We start from the raw sequence: 24,220 nt of genomic DNA on the forward strand, positions 1-24,220 counted from the left end.
CACGCAGACCGGGGAAGCCTGTTGCTTTTCCAACTCTCATTGCCACAATTTAGCCCATTCAGTAAGCATCTGTGACACCAGGGCCGTGGCCAATGCTGACCCCGCCACCGTGAACATGGACAGGGCGACCGCCTCGGCCATCCTATCAGCGGGGTCCTTAAAAGCCGGGTTCCCCTCCACCGGAATCGTGGTTACCTTATTTAACCTGGAGACCTTAATCGGGGGAGATGTCCATTTCTTCAGGAAACTCTCCTCAAAGAGGTACCGTACCACCATGCGTTTTGGTAAGATGGGTAGGGAAACACCTTAGTCGTGTGGGCCGGCTTGTGGGACCCAACAGGGGCCGACACCTCTGTTGATGCCCCCGCCATATCCTCCATCTTTATAGTATCCCACACCGCTGTGATAAGTGCTCATACAAACGCCTTTGTCACAACCCTGGCGGTAGAGCCTGATGTGCGGAGGACGGCCTCCCTTGCAGCTCTGACTCCGAGCTCCTGATAGTGGACAGGAGGCTCAAGAGTGCAAAGTTGCACGAGTGCCTGGCAGGATCACTGATGAGTCGCTGGGCTGGAGTCGCTGAGGAAGTCGCAGGAAGGCACTGGTGCAGGTGAGGCCCAGGAGCAGCTGTCAGCAGGTAGCGGAAGTAGGCAAGCCGGGTCAAACACTATCTGGCACGTCAGGAACAAAAGCAGAGGCAGGAAGCGAAGTCAGGGTGCAGGCTGGGTCGATGTTGGGCTGGCAGCGAGGTAGCAGAAGCAGCAGGCAGAAGCGAGGTCAGAACAAGCCGGGTCGGGTGCAGGCGGAGAGCAGGGGAATCAGAGGCAAGCTGGGTCGGATCAACGGAACGGAAATCAGGATACAGGTTTACAGGAGTAGGCACGCTAGACGTTATAGAACGGACAGCACTTGAGTCCTGGAAGTGGCCAGGCTAAATAGCCTGTTTGGCGCCCAAACACTCAGGGAGTGCACGCCACGACAGGTCGACCTCTATGGCTGCCATTTTGGGTACTGGCATGCCCTTCCTGACAGCCTTTTTCTGCGCTGACTTAGACACAGAGTCATCCTCACTGTCCGAATGGTCCTGGTCCGCATCCTCTGAAACGTCAAAACAGGGGCCGTGTGCCACAGCAAGACCCGAGTCTGAATCAGAGCTTTCCCCAGAAGACGGTGGGGGAGGGGGCACACGCCGCTTCCACCCTGGCAACGAAAGACTCCAGGACTGCCGACAAAGCGTTCATAGGCACCGCAGGTGCAGGGGAACCGGTTTTCCACCACAGGGATGTCTGGGGAAGAAGCACCAGGTTCTGATGCCATGCTGACCCACACCCGCCTGACACCCGATAGGGGCCAAGGTAAGCCAAAAATCTATCCTCCTAGCTGTCACAGACAGCTCACCACCCTGACCCAGGTACTGTGCTGCACTGCTGTCCTCCCCTGTGTCAGTCACGAGGTGTTCTGTGTAATTTGCGCCGTTCCAGACAAACGGCCCCAGTGCTAGAGGTAAATAAAACTGAAACCACAAGAAAATGTCCACCGGCCACCTCAGGAACGACCGCGGGCTCCAGGAAAATGGCTGCCGGCCTTCCTGACTGAAACTATACCAAAATGGCCACAACCGCGCTGCCTTAACACAAAGTACATTAGAACACCCCCTATGTACAAGAAAACAAGGAAGGACCACCAAACCCCAGAGCAGCCCCCTGCCAGGACTCGGAGCCCCCCCAGAGGACCCCGGCCAGTCACACAGAGGCCCAGCTCAGGGAGGAAGGAAAAGGACAGGGAGAGAAGAAAGGGAGAGTGAGAGACCCCCTAGTTGACCTCCCAAGGAATGCCCAGCTGCTCCATCCTGCCGGGACAGGTGGAACCATACTTACCCGTCCTGTGGGGATTGCTGGACACATTCCATGGACAGACCCATCACCCGAGCGGTACGGGGTGACTGTCGGCCAAGGCACACTGTGACACGGACAGCAGTAGCTCGGTCATATGTGTCCCCCGGAGCATATAGCTCACCGGCCACCCCTCGATGTTGGGGCATGTCGTGGCCGGCCCAGCACGTAGCTAGGGTCTGCTTATGATCGATGGCCGAGCTGGATCGATGGCGTACCAGGATCTATATTATCCAGCCTGTCACACAGCCTGGCTGTTGATAGTAGATCACAGGATCAGCAGAAAAAAATGAAAAAATCATCAGGACCAATGGTCCTCACCGGGAGCCAGGTCCTTCTCCTACACTAGGCAGAAAAAAAACTGAGATGCTGGATGCAGTGTGAAGAGTTATAGCCAGTAGGACCGCCCTCTGGGCTGTACTGTGCCGTTTTGCTGTTTTTACATGTTCTGCCTAGTCCTCTCCTGAAAGTGGCGATATAACCCTAAGGTCAAGATTTAAAGTGCTGTGTCTGTCAATGAACGAAAGGAACAACTTTTGGATTTACGTTTCCATGCTTGTTTGGGATTTTATGGATTAGCATCTACTTCAACTCTTTGTAAATTAAAATAACATATTCACATTTAATTTCTTACAGCTACTTCATTATGTTAAAAAAGTACATTTCAAAAATACTGCAGGAGAGCAAGTATTTTTTGATAAGAATGGAGATATTCCAATTTCCATAGATATTCTTAATTGGTGGCTTTATCCCAATGGTAGCAATCAGTATGTCTATGTTGGCAAATATGATGGACGTGCTCCAGAAGGCAGTAAACTGCAGATTGATGAAAACAAGATTATGTGGAATGGACACAAACAGGTAAGCTTTGCTTTACTGAACTGGGAAGAGCATTTATGCATGAGGATTCAATAATTAAACATGCAAAAATAGGATTTTTATAACAGCTTGCCTGTAAAATCCTTTTCTTGGAGTACACCACGGGACACAGAGCCTTAAATTATAACATAATGGGTTGTATGGTCACCAGAGGTGATTGGACACTGGCACAACCAATCAAAGACCGTTCCACTCCATATAACCTCTCCCATCAGTGAATTACCTTTGTTTTGTAGCAAGCAATATGGTTCCCATAAGAAGGGGGGACCTCTGTATCCCGTGGTGTACTACAAGAAAATAATTTTACAGGTAAGCTGTTATAAAAAATCCTATTTTCTTTATCGTACACCACAGGACTAGGGATGAGCTTCGCATTCGATACGAATGTATGTTTGACTCGAACATCGGTCGTTCGATCGTTCGTCGAAACTCGAACAAAATGGGTCGTTCGCACCAAATTCGAGTGACGCAAAACGCCCCATAATTCACTGCGGCGTTGAGCGCTGATGATTGGCCAAGCATGCTGTATGTCCCGCATGCTTGGCCAATTACAGCACGCAAAAAACGAAGAGCCATAATTGGCCAAAGCCAGGGTGGCTTTGGCCAATTATGGCTCAGGGAGATTAGTACACGCCCCACACTATAAAAGGCAGCCTGCACGGCGGCCTCGTGTAGTGTGTTCCGGCTTTTATTAGAGAAGTCAGTCAGACAGTTAGAGAGAGAGAGATAGATAGAGACACAATGGGGCTGATTTACCAAGCCTTTACTCCATGACTCATGGAGTAAAAGCAGGAGTAGCAGCCGTTTTGACATTTACTAAAGAAATACGCTGCTTGTGCAGTGTATTTCCCTAGTTACTAAAGTGCTCAGTGCACCCAGGAGAGGGTGCATTGTGCACCACTATAGACCTGGCGCACGGCACATTGAAATGTAAATTGCGGGGGTTCGGGCGAGAGTTTATTAGGGGAGGGAGGGGGGTGATGCAGGGGAAGGGAGGGGGGTGATGCAGGGGAAGTGAAGTGACATGTGTTTGAATGTGTTTGGCGGGCCGAATTGAAAGTGAAAGTGTTTTTTGGAAACCGATCCCTGTACGCTTACACAGTGCGCCTGAACCTCGGGAGGTTCATTTCCATACTGGGCATGCGTACAGAGAAATTTCGGAGCTTCCCGTGCGCCGTGTCAGTACGCCGAGAAAATCTTGGTAAATACCAAGCGGCGTACCCGTGATTGCGCTGCGTGACGCGGCGCACGGGAATCTCCGAACGGTTTTCAGCCTGCGCTGACCATGAAGGGGAACTCCGTGCCAAATTTCAAACTTGAAATCGGCGCGGGTCCCCCTCCAGGGGTACATTAGGCTCTTAGGCTTGGTCTGGAACGTAAGGGGTTAAACCCGCGCCGAAAATCGGCGCGGGGTTCCCCCCAGATCCAAACCAAGCCCTCATCCCAGGCACGCAGTCTGGCCGGACAGGAATGGGGGTGGGGACGAGCGAGCACCCCCCCCCCTCCTGAGCCGTACCAGACCGCATGCCCTCAACATGGGGGAGTGTGTGCTGTGGGGGAGGGGGGCACTGCCCCCCCACCCCACAGCACTCTTGTCCCCATGTCGATAGGGACAAGAGCCTCTTCCCGACAACCCTTGCCATTGGTTGTCGGGGTATGCGGGCGGGGGCTAATCGGAATCTGCGAGCCCCCTTTAATAAGGGGGCCCCCAGATGCCGGCCCCCCACCCTATGTGAACGAGTATGGGGTACATCGTACCTCTACCCATTCACCTGGGGGAAAAGTGTAAAGTTAAAAAAAAAAACACCACACAGAATAAAATAATTTATTAGTCAGCTCCGGAGCCCCCCCTTTCTTCTTTAGCTCTTTCCGAAGGGGGGGTTTATTCTCTCCCGATCTTCCGCCGGGACCCTGGGCTTCGGCGATTTCTGCCGGGGGAGGGCGCCATCCCTCGGTCCTCTCCGGAGCCTTCCGCCGGGGGCCCCCACCCCATTTAAGCTCTTTTTTATTAGGGGGGCATCCGGACTTCGGCGACTTCTGCCGGGGGATGGCGCCTATCCCCCGGTCTTTCCGGTGCCTTCCGCCAGGGTTCCGGTCTTGTTCGTCTTCTGCCGGGGGTGCGCCAACTCCCCGGTCTTTCCTCTGCTGTCTTCTATGTTCCCTCTTCTGCCTGTCTCCCCCGCGGAGCCAGGGCTTTCTTTCCGCTTCTTTCTTCTCTGTTCCTCCTTCTGCCTGTCTCCTCCGGGAGCACAGGGCTTTCTTTCCGCTGTGTTCTCCCTTCTCTTCCATTGGATGTTGACACGACGAGGTTCCGCGCTGACATGCCGTGTGAGCGGCGGGCTTCGACTTATATAGGGCAATGCCACCATGTTACCTCAACCCATGTGACATCACATTCCCTGGGCATGATGGGAATGTGATGTCACATGGGTTGAGGTCACATGGTGGCATTGCCCTATATAAGTCAATGCCCACTGCTGAGACGGCATTCCAGTGCGAGACCTCGTCGTGTCAACATCGAATGGAAGAGAAGGAAGAACACAGCAGAGAAAAGCCCTGTGCTCCCGGAGGAGACAGGCAGAAGCGGAAGGCACCACAGAAGCCCGGAGGGTGGCGCCCTCCGGCAGAAGACAGCGGAGACAAGCCCTGTGCTCCGCGGAGGAGCCAGGGAGAAGCGGAAGGCACCGCAGAAGCCCGCGGGTGTCGCCCCCCTGGCGGAAAACACCGCTACAGCCCCTTTAAAATCCCCATAGGCGACCTTTTTTTCAGGTTACCAGTTTATAGCTACAGAGAAAGTCTATTGCTAAAAGTATTACTCTCGCTCTAACGCACGCGTCAATACCTCACATGTGTGGTTTAAACGGTGTTTACATATGTGGGCGGGACTTACGCAAGTCCCGCCCACATATGTAAACATCGTTCAAACCACACATGTGAGGTATTGACGCGTGCGTTAGAGCGAGAGCAATACTTTTAGCACTAGACCTTCTTTGTAACTATAAACTGGTAACCTGAAAAAAAGGTCGCCTATGGGGATTTTAAAGTACTGAAGTTTGGCGCCATTCCATGAGTGTTTGCAATATTAAAGCGTGACATGTTAGGTATCTATTTACTCGGTGTAACATCATCTTTCACATTATCACCAAAAATTGGGCTAACTTTAGTGTTTTGTTAATTTTTAACCACTTGAGCCCCAGACCATATTACTGGTCAATGACCGGGCCAGTTTTTGTGATTCGGCACTGCGTCGTTTTAACTGACAATTGCGCGGTCATGCGGCGTAGTTCACAATCAAAATTGTCGTCCTTTTTTTCCCCACAAATAGATTATTAAATGTGCGTGTTCACTTCTGACTGGGAGGACAGGGGCATTTTAATTTTTATTATTTATTTTTGTTACGTAATAATTCACTAAGACCTCCCCTTCAGGCTGGAAAGCATGAGTTCAGGGGGAAAAAAATAAAAAGCTCATGCCATTGCAGCTTTGTTCCTACATGTGTGATGAACTGAGTCTGCTCAGACACTTAGAAACAATTTTCCTTACTTTTTAAAAGGTGAAAATCACTTAGATGCTCATAGAGCTTGGTTGGGTTATTACCAGGTGTAAGCACTTACAAGCTCACCCAAACTAGAGACTGAAATTTGTTCATGTGATTTCAATTGCTTCATTACTAGCACATGTTATAAAAAGCGTGGATCGATCAGTCCTCAGCTGCCCTCATAGGGGCAGGCAGAAATGCTGTTGCTAAACAGAAATGTGTTTGTTGCATGTTTATTTTTATTATGCCAATGGTTTTTGTTTATTTTTAAATGATGTTCACTTTGATGTATTTGTCTCTGCTGCCTTATTTTGATAAAAATTTCTGAAGATGTTGGGACGTTAAACCTATGTTTATTTTGATTTTTGAAATGTATTTTTGTTGTGTGTGTGTGTGTGTGTGTGTGTGTGTGTGTGTGTGTGTTTGGTCTTTTTTTGCTTTCCTTGTTTTGTTGACCAATAAAAATTACTTTAAAATGTTGGAAGTTTGTTTTTTGTTACTTTTTCATGCTACATATTTTGACAGCTGCAGCTGAAATAGGTTTGGGCCTAACAAATTCGGTGTGATTTTAGTCTAAGCTTCTTTCCTGGTGTGTAATCATGAAATGTTTGCCATGTTTATTCTCCATGAATTTAAAGACAAAGTGGTAAGTATATTCTTTTTACTGCAGTGGTCCTCAGCCCTCAAGTACCCCTGACAGGACATGTTTTGTGGATTTCTCTTATCAAGAATTGCTGTCCAGACTGTCTTTTAAAGCACATGTGCAAGATGAAGGAAAACCTGCAAACATGGTCTGTGTGGGGGGGGGGGGGGCTGGGCTATTGGTGGACAGGCTTGAAGTGCTGATTTACAGCACTGTGCTTAAATCTAGCGCAAGGCAATCCTATTCAAATTGTGGGTGTTTGAAGGATGCCAAGTGAGTGTTAGAACCCCTGCTTGTGTTTTTTTTTGGGTTGAGCTTTGTGTCCCTTTTCTTAAAATTGGCTTCACTTCCTGTCACACAGCTGAACAGGAAGTGAGGTTAAAACCCTACCAGTGTCTTTTCTTGGGGACACAGGTCAATCTAACTAGTGTCCCCATTAAGCAAATTGCACTCCAGCACTGCTGTGTACACCCCAAATCATGGGTCTTCAAACTACGGCCCTCCAGTTTTTCAGGAACTACAATTCCCATCATGCCTAGTCATGTCTGTGAATGTCAGTGCATTACAAGGCCTCATGGGATGTGTAGTTCTACAACAGCTGGAGGGCCGTAGTTTGAGGATCCCTGCCCCAAATGATTATTTAGTTTGGGGTTTAGTAAAGGCAAAGCCACTCTGCAGTACAAGCATAGTTGCTGAAAATGAGAGAGGAAGCACTGATGGTTTTAACATCCAATCCTGTAGAAGCAAAGTTGTTATGTTTTCTTCCTTGCTTGTCCACTTGTAGTGCAAAGTGGATTTGCCTTTAGTAAATGGACCCCAAAGTCCAAGATCCCTAATAATTTGGGGTGTACACAGCAAAATGCTAGAGTGCAATTTACATAATGGGAAACTATTTAGATTGATCTCTGTGTCCCCAAGAAAAGATATTAGTAAGGTTTTACCCTCACTTCCTGTTTGGCTATGTGACAGGAAGTGAATGAATTTGAATTAGAAAGGGTGAAGACACCTCACAAATGTTGTCACTATCAGGGGTGCAGACATCCCCAAAAAATGAGCAGATAATACTTATTTGCAAATTAATAATTTTTTAGTTAACATTGGGTGGTGTTTGTGGGTGGCCCTAACACACACATTCATACATATTAGCAACACTGTATCCTGGCCTATTGGCATGGTTATATTTTCTTAGGCCTCTCAATAAAACTCTATGAAATTTGTGCTTAAACTAGAACTATAATCAACACTTTTTATTATCTTTAATTTTGGATAGAGTGAGGGAGGGTTATAGGCCATGTCAGTTTATTTTGTATTATCTGTGTCCAATTGGGGAGATTTGCCTTCACTTCCTGCCCCATAGCCAAACGGGAAGTGAGAGAAAAACTATGCAAATTAAGGGAGTCCAGTAACCCCCTCCCCCCCAGAACTAGTGTGCGTGAAAATTCCTGGGCGGGTCATACAAAAACAGGGTGTGGCTTTGACAGGAAGGGGTGGGTCATTTTTCTATTATGAGGTGCAGAAATGTAGTCAGGCCTAGGGCAGCACAAAACCTAAATATACTACTGCATATTAGGGCTTATTTAGACAGGATCCGATTTACAGCATGTTTTTATAGTGTGGGAGGAAACCCACGCAGGCACAGGGAGAACATGCAAACTCCAGGCAGATGAAGTCACGGGCGGGATTCGAACCAGCGACCCTTTTGCTGCTAGGTTAGAAAAATTATTGCGCAAATACCGTTGGAAATCAAATAAAAAATGACCGCCACTTTATTCCCTAGGGTGTCTGCTAAAAAATGATATATAATGTTTGGGGGTCCTGAGTAATTTCCCAGGAACAAAATATAATTTTTACATGAAGGAGAGAAGTGCCAGAATAGGCGCGGTATGGAAGTGGTTAAAGTGAAATAATAAAAGTGAAATATTCCTTTAAATTTCATACAGGGGGGGGAGGGGGGTACACGCATGTTTCCCATGCTTAGAACTGTCCCTGTACAAGATGTCATTTCTGAAGTAAAAAAAAAGTAATTTTAAAGTACTCATGGCTATAAAGAATACAGTCATTGCTCATTAAAACAAAAAAAAAAAAAATGTATGGGGGTCCCCCCAAATTAAATTACCAGGCCCTTCAGGTCTGGAATGGATACTAAGGGGAACCCCGCCGTAAAAACAAAACAAAATGGCGTGGGGTCCCCCCAAATATCTATACCAGGCCCTTCAGGTCTGGTGTGGATTTTAAGGGGAACTCCACCCCAAATTAAAAAAAAAATGGCGTGGAGTCCCCCTAAAAATCTACACCAGACACTTATACGAGCACGTTAACCTGGCCGGCTGCAGAAAAGAGGGGGGGACAGAGTGCGGGCCCCCCCCTCTCCTGAACTGCACCAGCCCACATGCCCTCAACAGGGGGAGGATGTCCCCATGTTGATGGGGACAAGGGCCTCATCCCCACAACCCTTGCCCGGTGGTTGTGGGGGTCTGCGGGCGGGGGGCTTATCAGAATATGGAAGACCCCTTTAACAAAGGGGACCCCCAGATCCCGGTCCCCCCCTATGTGAAATGGTAATGGGGTACATTGTACCCCTAACCATTTCACGCAAAAAAAGTGACAAAAGTGTGAAAAATGACAGTAGCCGGTTTTTGACAAATCTTTTAATAAAATCTTCTTTCCGCGGTTTCTTCTTCTTCTTCTTCTTCTTCTTCTTCTTCTTTCATTCGGGTTTCTTCCTCTGCTTCTTTCTTGGGTCTTCTCGTCCACATCTTGATCGACGTCTTCTCCCATCTTCTTCTCTGTCCGCTGACCTTCTCGTCCCGCATCTTCTTGATCTTCTGGGCGCTGAGCTTGAAATTGAAGATCCCGCCGTGTTCCCGCTCCTGGGACCCGCCCCCTCTGACGCCACAGGTAAACTCATATGAAAGTCCGCGTGTGGTATATGTGCGTCAGTGGGGGGGCGGGGTCACATGAGCGTCACACGGCGGGAACTTCAATTGGAAGCTCATCCGCATAGTGCGGCGGCTTCTTCTTCTCCGGACGGCGCGCTTGAAATTGAATTCCCCCGCCGTGTGACGCTCTGTGACCCCGCCCCCTCTGACGCACATGACTTTCTAAGGAGTTTACTTGTGGCGTCAGAGGGGGGCGGGTCCCAGGAGCGTCTAATTTAATTTCAAGCACTGAGTCCGGGGAAGAAAAAGAGGTGGACGAGAAGGCTGGCAGACGGACGGAGAAGACAGGAGAAGACACCGGGCAAGATGTGGACGAGAAGACCCAAGAAAGAAGCAGAATGAAAGAAGAAAAGGAGATTTTATTAAAAGATTTGTCAAAAACCGGCTACTATCATTTTTAAAACTTTTGAGATTTTTTTGGGGTGAAATGGTAGAGGTACAATGTACCCCATTACCATTTCACATAGGGGGGCCAGGATCTGGGGGTCCCTTTGTTAAAGGGGTCTTCCAGATTCTGATAAGCCCCCCGCCCGCAGACCCCCACAACCACCGGCCAGGGTTGTGGGGATGAGGCCCTTGTCCCCATCAACATGGGGACATCCTCCCCATGTTGAGGGCATGTGGCCTGATGCGGTTCAGGAGAGGGGGGGCCGCACTCTGTCCCCCCCTCTTTTCTGCGGCCGGCCAGGTCAACGTGCTCGGATAAGGGTCTGGTGTGGATTTTTATGGGGACTCCACGCCATTTTTTTTAAATTTGGGGTGGAGTTCCCCTTAAAATCCACACCAGACCTGAAGGGCCTGGTATGGATATTTGCGGGGAACCGCACGTCTTTTTTTTGTTTTTGTTTTTATGGCGGGGTTCCCCTTAATATCTATTCCAGACCTGAAGGGCATGGTAATTTAATTTGGGGGACCCCCATACATTTTTTTTTTGTTTTATGAATTAATCCTGTCAGAATTGTCAGAGCCGACAATTCATTATAGCCGCGTGTGAATTTTAAATGACTTTTTTTCCTTCTGAATGTCATTTTGTGCAGAGACAGTTCTAAGTGCGGGAAAAATGTGCTATTTCACATGCTGACATTACACCCCCCCTAGGTACGAAATTTAAAGGAATATTTCACTTTTATTGTTTCACTTTAAGCATTATTAAATTCACTGCTCCCGAAAAAACGGCCGTTTTAAAAAATAAAAAAAACATTGAAACATGTCCCCTAGGGCAGGACTGAGGTCCCCAAACACTTTTTAGGACAAAACTTGCATATTAGCCTTTAAAATGAACACTTTTGATTTCTCCCATAGACTTCTATAGGGAGTTCAGCGCGGCTTTACATATTACTTGCAATGCGCCGGCTGCTACGCTGCTTCATGCGCCTAATTAAGGCTTCACCGGGAGTACTAATTAAGGCATGAACCAGCGCAGCGCACTGACAATAGTAAATCAGCCCCAGTGTCTTTTCTACCAGATAGATAGATAGATAGATAGATAGATAGATAGAGCAGGAAGGCTAGTCAGTATAGTTAAATCTACAGTTTGTAGAGAATATATTCACATCCCTAGGAGTTGTCAATATATTTATAAACTGTATAGCTCAGCTAGATCTGCTATTAGTATCTGTCAGGCAGGAGATTGTTCTTCATGCAGCGCTCTAACGTGTTGTATTGCCTGCATTAGGGATTAGCTTAAACATAGTACTCCGTGTTATTCAATGTGTGCTAGTTAATTGCACATACACGCATTACCTGTTACTGCACGTGTGCAATTTATTTGCACAGAAACGCAGTCGCTGTTAATGCAAGTGGGCTATTGAATTGCACAGAAACGCAGTCGCTCTTACTGCGTGTGTGCTGTTTAATAGCAACTAAACGCAGTTGGTGTCACTGCGTGTGTGCTGTTACATAGCACCTGAACGCAGTCGCTCTTACTGCGTGTGCAGTTTACTAACACCTGAACGCAGTCGGTGTGACTGCGACTATTTTGTTATATAGCACCTGAACGCAGTCGATCTTACTGCGTGTGTGCAGTTTACTAACACCTGAACGCAGTCGCTCCTACTGCGTGCGTGCAGTTTACTAACACCTGAACGCAGTTGGTGTGACTGCGTCTGTTTTGTTACATAGCACCTGAACACAGTCGCTCTTACTGCGTGTGTGCAGTTTACTAACACCTGAACGCAGTCGCTCTTACTGCTTGTGTGCAGTTTTTTGATGCAATACTTTGCACGTGGTTCCTTGTTGCGCTCCAATTACAGATATTGGGAGGGGTTGCAGTGTTGTGTTGTGCCTACGGACACATTTTTGTGCCCCTGTGCAACAGGGGCGCCTAATAACAATTTTTGATGCAATACTTTGCACGTGGCTCTTTGTTGCGCTCCAATTACAGTATGTTTGAGGGGTGCCCTTTTTTCTACAATTTTGCTTTCACAAAAAAATAATGGCCCCCCCCCCCCCCCACCCCTAAAATAATCAAGATATTATTGCCACACAGCACGTGCGCCAGCAGTATTAAATTACTTTGTTCTTATAATAATTTCATGTTGTGCAGGGACATTTCTAAACATGTGCCACTACTATAGACACACAGCAGGTGTGATATTTGAAGGAATTTTTCTTTTTTTTTTTCACTTTAAGCATCATTAAAAACGCTGCTCCGGAAAAACGGACATTTTAAAAAAAAAAAAATCCATTGATACATGTTCCCTGGGGCAAGACCCGGGTTCTGAAAGACGTTTTTCAACATTAAATTGAATATTGGTCTTTAAAATTAGCGTTTTTGAATTCGAACGTTCGAGTCCCATAGACTTCAATGGGGTTCTAAATGTTCGTGCGAACCCGCGGTCTGTTCGAACGTTCTGGTGCGAACCGAACCCGGGTATGTTCGGCTCATCCCTACACAGGACCCAGAGCCTTAAATCATTACATAATGGGACGTCCCAGAGCAATGCTCAATATGAATAGGAGGAGACCGATATCCAAGCTCACCGTAAACGGACAAGAAGCCCTAGACTGCTGCCTGCAGTACACTATGCCCAAAGGCAGAATCCTCATGTCCTCTTACATCTCTTTGATAGAATTTGGTGAATGTATGGAATGAAGACCAAGTTGCAGCTTTACAGATTTGAGCTACCAAAGCCTGGTGATGCACTGCCCATGAAGCACTCTGGTCGAATGTGCCTTAACAGAAGAAGTAGGAGTCCTGTTCCTTAAACCGTAAGCTTGAATAATTACTTGTTGAATGCACCACGCAATGATGGATTTTGATGCCGCTTGTCCCTTCTTGGGACCATCTGGCAAAATAAACAAAACATCAGCGGTTGCCTGCAGATACGCCTTTACTGCTCTCACTACATCTAGAGACTGCAATAACTTTTCCTCCACTGTCTGCGGATTCGGAAAAAAGGAAGGCAAAATAATATCTTGATTCAAATGAAATGTTGACACCACCTTTGGTAAAAAGGTTGAATGGGGTCGTAGAACAATCTTGTCCTTGTGACAAAATATATAAGGCTTTTTACAAGAAAGCACTGCTAATGCATATACTCTTCTAGCCAAAGAGATCGCAATCAGAAAGGCCAATTTCTTGAATCAGAATCAGCGGAATATGGCGAATAGGTTCAAAAGGTTGCTTCTGCAACATTGGCAATACTAAATTCAGATCCCATGGGCACAAGGGAGACTGGACTGATGGATTGATCCGCAGTACCCCCTGAATGAAAGCCCGAACTAGGGAATGAGATGCCAGCGGTCTTTGAAAATAGACTGATAGAGCCGATATTTGACCGTTAATGGGATAATTTCATATCCACTCCTAGCTGGCAAAAGGCGAGAATCCTACTTATGTCATATCTTTGAGGATTCCATTTGTTAGTTTCACACCATGAAACATATGCCTTCTCTATAGTAGATAAGCCTGGAAGCTGGCTTTCTGGCATTAATAAGTGTAGAAAGCACTGGACCCAAGATCCCTCGCTTCTTCAGAATGTGGGTCTCAGTAGCCGAGCCGTCAAATTTAGCTCTTGTAAGGAAGGATGGAACACTGGACCTTGTGACAGCAGGTCGTGACGAAGCAGAAGCTTCCAAGGTTTTCCTACAGCCATCTTTATGATTTCAGCGTACCAGGATCTTCTGGGCCAATTTGGGGCCACTAAGATTACAGGAATTCTTTCCTTTTTGATCCTGCAATGTAGCCTTTGTAAGAGAGCTTTTGGCGGAAATGCATATGTAATACTACCCCCGGAGGAGCTGCTGGTTGTTTTGGGTGGCACATTTACCTCGCGGCTCCCCTGAATTCATAGGGGTGGATGATGCATATTGCATTCGGTAGAAGTAAAGGAATGTCCACAACAGGTGCTCTTTGATAGGGAAACAGTCCTGCTCCCAAGTGTAACACTTCTCTGCGCCACTCCTAGGTGAGTGGGTTTAGCATACCCGGACAGGCCTCTCTCACTGAACTGGCAGCCGGAGTATTACTCGAACAACTGTAGGATAAAGTCTCTGCCACAGACCCTCCTTGGTTAACTTGGACTTGAGGAAATGTCTCTGCCACAGACCCTCCTTGGTGAACTTCAGAGAGACACCCCTGCCACAGGCCCTTCTGATTTGGTAGTTACGGAGGTAATCCTCAGATAAATTGCGCCTGGATCATCTTCAACTTTTCGCCCAGGTACCGACTGACAGGGGATCAATCCTGCAGTGTCCGGTTACCTTGATCCCCGGAGGTTTGTCAAGGCCCTTTTGGATCGCCAGCCTCTCAATGGCGCTCCTCAGACGGACTCCCCACTGAACAGCAGTACAGCTTGGGATCCTCAAAGGTGGGAACCCAGTCGCTCACTGGGTCCCCGTCGCTGTTTCCGGGCCAACATGGTCCCGGAACCAGGAACACCGCGTGGCACGCACGCCCGGCCAGGTAGGCCATAACGCCGGGGCGCTGTGATGTGGTCACCCTGAAGTTGGGTGCCACACTGGAAGAATAAGACCCAGAACCAATGGCATCTACCTCATAAATACCCCTCCCCAGCATGCACAGCAAGGTAAAAAAAAACCTGATTGGCTGCTGGGAAAGAGAACCCAAACCTTGACTCCACTGCTGCCACCTGCAGCACCAGGGTTGGAAGAACACCCCAGCGCAACAGAATAAGCCTACAGCACAGCCAAGCTGAGACAGAGACCCTATTTTGCACATAACAATTTGGATCAGAGTTTAACTACACTCTGATCTCCCTCTAAATTGAACTAGATCAGTGAAAACTGATTCCACGGAAATATTATAGCATCCAATCCATAGGCTAGGGGATCTCTCGTCCTGGACACAAAGTTGTCCTACTTCCTGTTGCACCTGGAGGCTAGCAGGTCTACATCTGGGGTCCCCCATTTCTGGCATATTGCCTGAAAGATATCGGGGTGGAGAGACCACTCTCCTGGTAGTAGTTGCTGGCGACTCAGTCCGCTTGCCAGTTTTTCTACCCCTGGAATGAAGATTGCAGAGAGACAAGGAAAATGTTCTTCTGCCCATGACAAAATCCAATTCACCTCTTTCTTGGCACCCTGACTGCGGGTGCCTCCCTGGTGATTGATGTTAGCTACTGCAGTAGCATTGGCAGATTGAATCCGCACCTGGTGGCCATGTAACCTGTGTGTCCAGGGCTAAGTATACTGCCCGCAACTCCAATATGTTGATGGGCAGGTTCCTTTCGGTCCTTCTAAGCTTCTTCTAACACTGCTCCCCAGCCCTTTAGGCTGGCATCCATAGACATCACCTTCCAGGTGACTGGGAGAAAGGATCTTCCTTTCCACAAGTTCTTGGTTTTTAACCACCAACTGAAGCTTTGGCACACTTGTGGATAGAGGCGCATGGGTAGATCCAGAGCTTGGATCTTCCTGTTACAGGCGGCTAAGATACTGCCTTGAAGTAGTCTTGAGTGAAACTGGGCGTAAGGGATAGCCTCGAAGGAGGCCACCATCTTCCCTAGTAGTAGCCTCATGCAAAGGCGAATAGATGGCTTTTTCTTTGCCTTGACCTTGTGGATCAGGTCCTTTAGCGACTTGATCTTTGGTTCTGGCAGGAATACCCTGCCTTGGGCTGTGTCTATGATCACTCTACCCTTTTTTGGGCTTGTAGAGAGGATTTTTGTCCTGTTACAGGTATTTTATTGTGGTAAGCACAGCGTGATCTCATCCTGCAACTGACTGATCTATCACAAGTAGATCGTCTAGATAGGCTGTTACTGCTATACCCTGTACCCTCAGATTTGCCAACAGAGGGGCTAGTACCTTTGTAAATACCCAGGGGCGGTAGCCACCCCAAATGTCAGAGCCACAAACTGGAAGTGGTGATGTTCTACCGCAAACCTTATAAATCTTTTATGTCTATCGATGCCATGAATTTTCAGCCTTGTAGGGGGGCGACCACTGATCGAATAGTTTCCATTCGGAAATGGCGAATGTTCAGAAACTGATTTAGAGATCTTAGATCCAGGATGGGTCTGACGTCTCCGTTTGGTTTTGGAATCACAAAGAGGTTTGAATAAAAACCTGAACCTTGCTCCTTCAGGGATACTTCTGTGATCACTCCTTGGGACAGCAAGTGATCCAATCCTTTGAAAAAGGACACTCTTTTTTAGTGGATCCTTTGAGAGTCTTGAGCTTCGGAATTGAGAAGATGGGATTTCTCGAAATTCCAGTTTGTATCCTATGGATACTGTGGATACTACCCACTTGTCCTGGATTTCTGTCTGCCAAATCCGCTGTAAACTGCCGAAGTCGTCCCCCCAGTCGGCCGAGCGGGGGCGCCTCTTCATGAAGAGGCTTTGGGGTTTTGCTTGTTAGCCTTTGAACCCCATTGCTTCTTGTTTTTCTGGGCTTGGTCTTCCTTCGCTTTTGTAGCTGGCCGAAAATGCCATCGCCACTGGCTGGAGCTAGATCTACCAGGAGCCTGGGAGAGAGAACGCTTAAAACAAGGACGCTTGTTTTTCTTCTTCTCTGGTAAAAAGGCCTTTTTACCACTCAATAACTTTTGGATATATTTCTCCAAATCTCCCCCAAAGAGGTGTTCGCCATTGGAAGGGGAAGCTGGGCAAAAGCTTCTTGCATGGAGCATCTGCTGACCAATGCTTTAGCCAAAAAAATTCTGTGCATCAGCACCAGCTGCAGAATTAGGCAAAATGCCTGTTGGATAGAATCTCTAATGGCATCTACTGTAAAACATAAGGCCCTAGGCATATTCTCTCAAAATGTGATCTGTTCAGCAGTCAGATCTTTCATTCCCTGTTTCACCTGGTTCTTCAAGACCTAACACATACCCACCGCTGCCACAGCAGGTTGGGACACTGCGCCTGCCAGGAGGAAGGATGATTTTAGTAAAGATTCCAACCTTTTTTCAGAAGGATCTTTAAATACCTGGGCGTTGTCCACCGGACAAGTTAGGCGTTTGTTTACAGAAGAAATCGCTGCATCCACAGAAGGCAGACTCCACTTCTTGGTAAACTTTTCCTCCATAGGATAAAGCACTTCAAACTTCCTAGGAGGAGCTAAATGCTTATCTGGGTTTTTCCAGTCTGTGTAAATCAGATTCTCCAATAAAGGATGAATTGGAAAGGCACAAGCAGCCTGTGGGGAGTTTAATGAGCCCAGAGAGGAGACAGGTGATTCAGTTAACTCCTTAGAGGGTAATCTGAATGTGAAGCGCACTGCTTCAGTATAATATTGCACCTGTAATTTTAGCACCTGGGATGCAGAAAAAGGTTCCTCTGATAGCTCTGATCCCTCCGAGTCCTCATCCCTTGATGGGGCCTCATCCTTCTCAGATCTTTCTGTAAGGAGATCTAATACAACAGGAGGAGATCTGCTTCGCTTTTTGTCCTTTTCTGAGGACTTTGCGATTAACGCAGTGATTATCCCTTCAAAATTGCTTAGGGCTGTTGCCAAAGTGTCTTTAGTGACATATACAGGCACCAGCACCACAGGAGAAGCTGCAACTCCTGATAGAGGTAATGGCTCATCCTGTATAAATACTTCAGGTATTACAGGAGATGAGGGTACCACGCAGGTACGGCTAGAGCCTCCTGTCTCTGCCGGCGATGCTTTTTTCCTTCTCCCAGAGTCTCTTCTTTGGGAAGACATAATGCTTAGCAAAGCCAAGGTACCAACAAGTAACAAGGCCAGTATGCTGGCCTGAATTTATGGGAGGAGCCCGGGGGTATTTACCAGCCCACTCACCTGTGGTCATTGTTGGTTTCCTGTGAGCGATACCACACATCACTGGGCTGACTCTACCCAGCTCACCTCACGTTTGTGAGTCCTGGCATTTTGATCACAGGTGCATTTCAGCTTCTTCATTCGTGCTCTTCGTCGGCGGTTCCCGCTCACTGTCGCAGGTACTTTCCGAATCTTTTGCATCATGTGCGATCTTGCAACTTGTTATGATACCTGTCCCACATCCTTTCGTAAAGAGAAAAAAAAAAAGCCTGCTTCTGAGTTGTGGTCTGCCAAACATACGTTTAATTTATAATTCCAAACCTCTGAGTCGTGGTCGGTCGTTGTCCGATCTCACTGGATATAAAGATTCACTGTCCATGGGTTTGTCGTCTCTTCCATTTAGAGACAAGCATGTATTGTTTGTACAGGTTTCTGTGGCTGATTGAGCTGATAATTAGGCCCACCTGATGCACTCTCTGCACTGGCTTAGCCTGGGGGAGGGGTGGTTGGTTGGTGTTCAGTTTCAGAGTACACTCTACAACCAATTCATATCAGATCAATTTAATCCTTCTGATTCGTATGGGATTTATTTCATATATTTACGAACTGATTTGGGTCACACACATTGCATACTTTCTACCGTTGCCATGACTAGTGTAGTTTCAATGTGCAACATTCCTTTATGACCTTCCCATTACATCATCCCCTTATACCACACCCCCATTTTACACCCCCATTACCACCTTAACCCAGTAACGAGACCGACACAGTAATTGGAGTAAAATTGGCCACAACAGCCATTTTATTTTATAACCAAAATAAATATTAAACCAAATTTAATAGGAATTTCCAACAATTCCAACTTTATCTATTAACACTTTTTACCAAACACTTTTATTAATATTTTAACACCGGTCCCAATTGGTCTCTGACAGTAACCCCCATTAACCTTTTCACCACCACACTGCAGTACCATTACCATACCAGGCCTCCAGCCGACCCAGCTCAGAGACACCCCATTTTTAACCCGCAGTGCACCGTAACCGTATTACAGCAGACACCGTTCCACTGCAATAACCCCATAAGGGGCCCATCCCACCGATGAGCCCCCCAACCATTTCCATTCCATCAGTTAACTGTCACCATCAAAGACCAAGGACACCGCCACAGCCCGGAAGGGAAAAACCCCTTTTTCTTACGGGCCCCTCCACACCCACAGGGCCCTCTGAATACCCTCCTGCACACCTAACACCCACAAATCCGTACCCACGTCAGTTAGGTGAACACCAACCCTGAGCAGGTACAACCCCACGTTCAACTCCAATTCCCTGTGTCGCACCACTAACCCCCCGTGTTTAGCCACAAACCTCCCCAGAACCTTATTTACCTTTACCCTGCCCTTGTTGACCCTATCCACTGACTGTGCCATGCGCCACGTAGTTGGCGCAACAATGTCAGACCAGACGATCAACATCTTAGGAAAAGACGCCCGCAACGTCAAGACATCCGCCTTGACCGCTGACATCAGATCCCCTATAGGCCGAATCCCCAGGTCGTTCCCCCCAACGTGTAACAGCAACACGTCCGGGGGTCTGTCGAGCCAAGCATAGCACTGTACTTCAGTCAGCACCCTGCCCCAACCCATCCCAGGGATACCCAACCACCTAATCGTAGCCTCCTGCCTGGGAATCCCCAACTGCCTTCCCTCTGGCCTAGCGTCCGCGCTCCTGGCCCCCCTACAAACATACGAATGCCCCATTATCCATACGAGGCGCGCCTGCCTTCCACCTGAAAAACAAAACAGCAACAATGACTATCACAACACACCCCACACAGTACACCCCGGAAATTTTAGGCAAGCAACCCCCATACTGTTTACAGATCCATCACCAAATGTGGGCGCACATAGGAACGGAAAACCACCCTGTCCTCTGACACCCGTACAACTTCCGCTAAAAGGCCCCCGGCCGCCCGCTTAGATGGACTAACTAGCTCCCCCACCCGAAACGCCCCAAAAAACGCCACCGAAAAAGCCGCCCGAAACAACCGTACTTCGTAGGCCGTGGCACAGACGTCACCCAATACCCCAAAAATCCTGCTCAAAATTGAAAATGACACCGGCCTTCTCCGGTCCCTGCTTTGACGCCCCTTCTTGTAACCCTTAACCGCCTGCTTTACCCAAAATATTTTAGTGAGATCCTCCCGACCTTCCAACTTAAACCAGAATGCCAAGGCCGCCAATTTTTTCTCTAAGGATGACACGGACCCTCCCATTTCCATGTGTCTCACTACAAAATAGACCACCAACCAGCCCATTTCACCCTCCCCCAGCTCGGCGTCCGCCAGCCGTCTAAAACCAGCCCATTCCTCCCATACCTTCGAGTATGCTGCCCAAGTCTGCCCACTCACCGACCTCCTGATCCAGTTTGCCGCGGCTCCAATGCAAGCCCCCACATCCACCCTGGGCAAGGGACCCCTTCCGCATCTGCCCCTGGGGCCAGCTCCCTGAACTTGTCCCACTGAAACCGAGACAATGCGTCAGCGAGTCTGTTGTCCACCCCCGGGATGTGTACCGCATACAGAAATATGTTCCACTGCAAACAGCGCAACACCAGGTGGCACAGCAACCGAACCACCGGTAACGAAGAACCGGAAATCCGATTAATGACCTGCACCACACCCATGTTGTCGCAATTTAACCTGATCAAATTTCTGCATTCCTCACCCCATAGCTCGATCGCCACTACCACCGGGAATAGTTCCAGCAGCACCAAGTTCCTTACAAAACCCGCCGCCACCCAGGACTCAGGCCACGCCTCCGCGCTCCATCGTCCCTTGAAAAAGGCCCCATAGCCCGTGGACCCGGCAGCATCCGTGACCAAGTCCAGGTCAAAGTTGCTGACGGGCCCGGACATCCAAATCGCCCTACCGTTGTACGTTTCTAGAAACGTGTGCCAGACCTGCAAATCCGCCTTGAGCTCCCCTGTTAGGTGGATATAATGCGTTGGAGCCTTCGCACCCGCCGTTGCTGCAGACAGCCGTTGGCAGAACACCCTCCCCATAGGGATGATGCGGCAGGCAAAATTCAACTTGCCCAACAAGGACTGCAAGGCCCGCAACTGAACCTTGTCCCGCCCCATTGTCCCCCGAATCTCCAGCTGAAGATTCTCCACCTTTTCTACCGGAAGCCTACATTCCATAGCCTCGGAATCAATCATGATTCCCAAAAAACTCAGCAACGTGGCCGGACCCTCCGTCTTGTTGGCTGCTAATGGCACCCCAAACCTGTCCGCCATGTGCTGCAATGTTGCCAACAAAATTGTGCACACATTGGATGATGCAGGGCCCACGCACAGGAAATCATCCAGGTAGTGAATAACTGAATCCGAGCCTGCCACATCCCTGACCACCCACTCCAAGAAGGAACTAAACATTTCAAAGAACGCGCAGGAAATCGAGCAGCCCATCGGCAAACATCGATCCACGTAAAACTCGCAGCCTCAATGTCCGACTGTGCCATCAGAGCCCCCCGTCCGTAGCGCCTCACCCACCACACCGCAGCGTCAAACGACGTGTACGATACCGTGCATGCCTCAGGGTCTATAGCGTCATTCACCGCCCCCCCTTAGGGAAGGACAGGTGGTGAATGAGGCGAAACTTGTTTGGCTCGTTCTTGGGCACCACCCCCAGAGGTGACACCACCAGGTCCGGCAGTGGCATCTCCGTGAACGGACCCGCCATCCTACCCAGCTCTACCTCCTTCGCTAACTTAGCTGACACCACTGCCGGTTTCTCCAAGGCAGACCGCAAATTCCTAGCCAAGGGTGGCGCCTTCGACAAGGAACAGGGAATGACAAACCCCTTTTTTGAAAATCTGGCCGCGAGCAGCCGCGCCACCGCCCTGTCTGGGTATCCATCTAGAAAAGGACCCATCCTTTCCCCCCTCAACGGCGTTGTCCCCTTTTCCAGCAGCATCCCCAGCCCACTTCCCTTTTTTGAAGCAACGCGACAGGGGGTGAGCACCCCTGCAACCGGAGCACTCATGTTTAAATCGACAGGTCCCTCCAAATTTGCAGGAACCCTCATTAAACTTCCAGCACACCCCTCATCTCTTTCCGGCCGGCGATCCAGAGGTGGGTGTACCCCCGGCCCCGCCCTGAAAAAACTGAGTATTCGTCCGGGGGGCGGAAATCATCCTCATCCACAGACTAATATCTTTGTGGTCCCAGCTTAGCGTAGGGCGAACAGCCCGCCGCTGGCGAAACTGCTCGTCATACCGCAGCCACCCCGTCCCCCCATAAACCCGATAAGCTTCTCCTATAGCGTCCATGTAGCAGAAAAGCGCAGAACAGTGTTCCGGGCTCTTCTCCCCTATAACGCTAGCCATGATCGCAAAAGCTTGCAACCAATTGTTGAACGTGCGAAGAATCAACCTGTACCTTCTCTTTTCCTCGTCTTCTTTTTTGGAACTGTCTGGCTTCACCCTGTCCAAATTAAACTTTTCCAAAGGCAACAAGGAAAAAATCTCTACATACTCACTTTTCGCAATTTTTTCCTTGACCTCCGGTTTCAGATGAGCCCCCAGGGGCCCCTCAAAGCAGACATATACTTCACCTCTAGCAGCATCCGCCATCCGCACCACGTCCGTCCTGACCCCCCCGTCTTCTCACCCCCCGCGTCACCACCAGAACTGCTATCAGGCACCACCCCCTTACTCCCCACCACCTGGGCAGGTGCCCCACCAACCACGGGAACCCCCCCCAGCCGATCCCCCAACCCAGGGTACAGCCTGAGGCAAAACGCTGTACCAGGTCCCTCAAACCACCCAGTAGATCCTGCAAGCCCCCAGGGGAACCCTGGGCAGCAGGCGACACTCCCGCCACCCCGGGGGCCCCAGCTTGTGGCAACACAATACCCCCCACATTCCCCGCTTACACAGGAGGACCCCCGTCCCCCACCCCTAACATTGTACACAATGCAGTAACAAAATCAGGATTATTGTTAGTGGACTTACCAGGCTGGCCGGGCACGTCCCTCACCGCCGACACCGGCAACTTCACCGCATGCGATTCGTCCTCCCGAACCTCGTCCTCCGATCCTGAAGCCTCTCCCTCCGAACGATCTTCCGAGGCCGGTGTCCTTGGCGACGTCTGTCTCCCAGGCGCAGAAGGCCTGGAGGCCGTGGATCCCAGCCTCCCGGCGGATCGTCCTCTCACCCTCGACCCGGCCGTGGATGTCTCGGCTCTGCTGCACCCCCCAACGGACCTCCGATCGACATCCCTCCTCCGATCCGGGGACTCCGGCCTCCCCACCGCCCGGGAAACGGTGGTCGCGATCCTGGACGACCCCCCGGCTGTTGCCCCGCGTTTGGAACGTTGCGCTCCCCTCCCTTCAGTCCCAGTGGCGTGGGGGGGGGGAACAGCTCCATCCGTGCTGCTCCGACGTGTGGGCGAGGATCGGGCGCCATTTCGCCCCGAAGCCTGCCCACCGGGCCCAGACTGAGAGGCGGATTTCGTCCGCCATCACCCCCGGCCGAAGCATGTGCTTGCTTGGCCGGAGGGGGCGACGGGACCTCCTGGGGGCTCCGACTAGGCCGCTGGGCCCGAGAGGTGGGGAAGGGGAATACCGCTCCGGCGGTCGCGACCGCCGAGCGCGTGGGGACACCCGCGATCCGGACTGTGACCCCCCCGCCTCGTCCACTAATAGGCCCCCCACCTGAGCCTCGAGCCATCCTGGCTCTCGGCTAGACGCTGCGGCTCTCAGCCGCGCTAGTAGCAAATCTATGTCCATGCTTAAGGCCTACCTTGCTGGGAGCAGAAGAAAAATCCTGCCTCCCAGTGCTCTCCACTCTGCCTGTGTGATTTGGCGCCGACCCCGCCCCCTATATATATGGCACTCCACCTCCTCCACTGAAATGAACTTGCAGCCACTCCCCTGCCACCCCAGTCATGCCAGCCCTCCGTTATTTTTCTTCTGTCTTGTCACTCCGGGCTTTTCTTTCGTTGTTTTCCCCTATGCCGTGTGTTTTCGTTCCTGCAGTGGAACTTACAAATCGTTTGCACATGTTTCTCTCTTTGTTTACCAACCAAAGTAATTTTTGTGCGTCATCCATGGGGCAACACCGTCTTGCACCCCC

General features: G+C 49.5%; 1 protein-coding gene across 1 annotated transcript in view; it reads left to right on the forward strand.

Annotated features, from left to right (window-relative positions):
• LOC120920161 (extracellular calcium-sensing receptor-like) overlaps positions 1–24,220 on the forward strand; it is a 122,665-nt gene that overhangs the window by 70,196 nt on the left and 28,249 nt on the right. The window contains exon 3 of the mRNA XM_040332081.1: positions 2,529–2,753. Coding sequence (XP_040188015.1) covers positions 2,529–2,753 — 225 coding nt within the window. The remainder of the gene's footprint in view (positions 1–2,528; positions 2,754–24,220) is intronic.

This window comes from Rana temporaria, chromosome 13 (genome assembly GCF_905171775.1).
Source record: "Rana temporaria chromosome 13, aRanTem1.1, whole genome shotgun sequence".
NCBI lineage: Eukaryota > Metazoa > Chordata > Amphibia > Anura > Ranidae > Rana > Rana temporaria.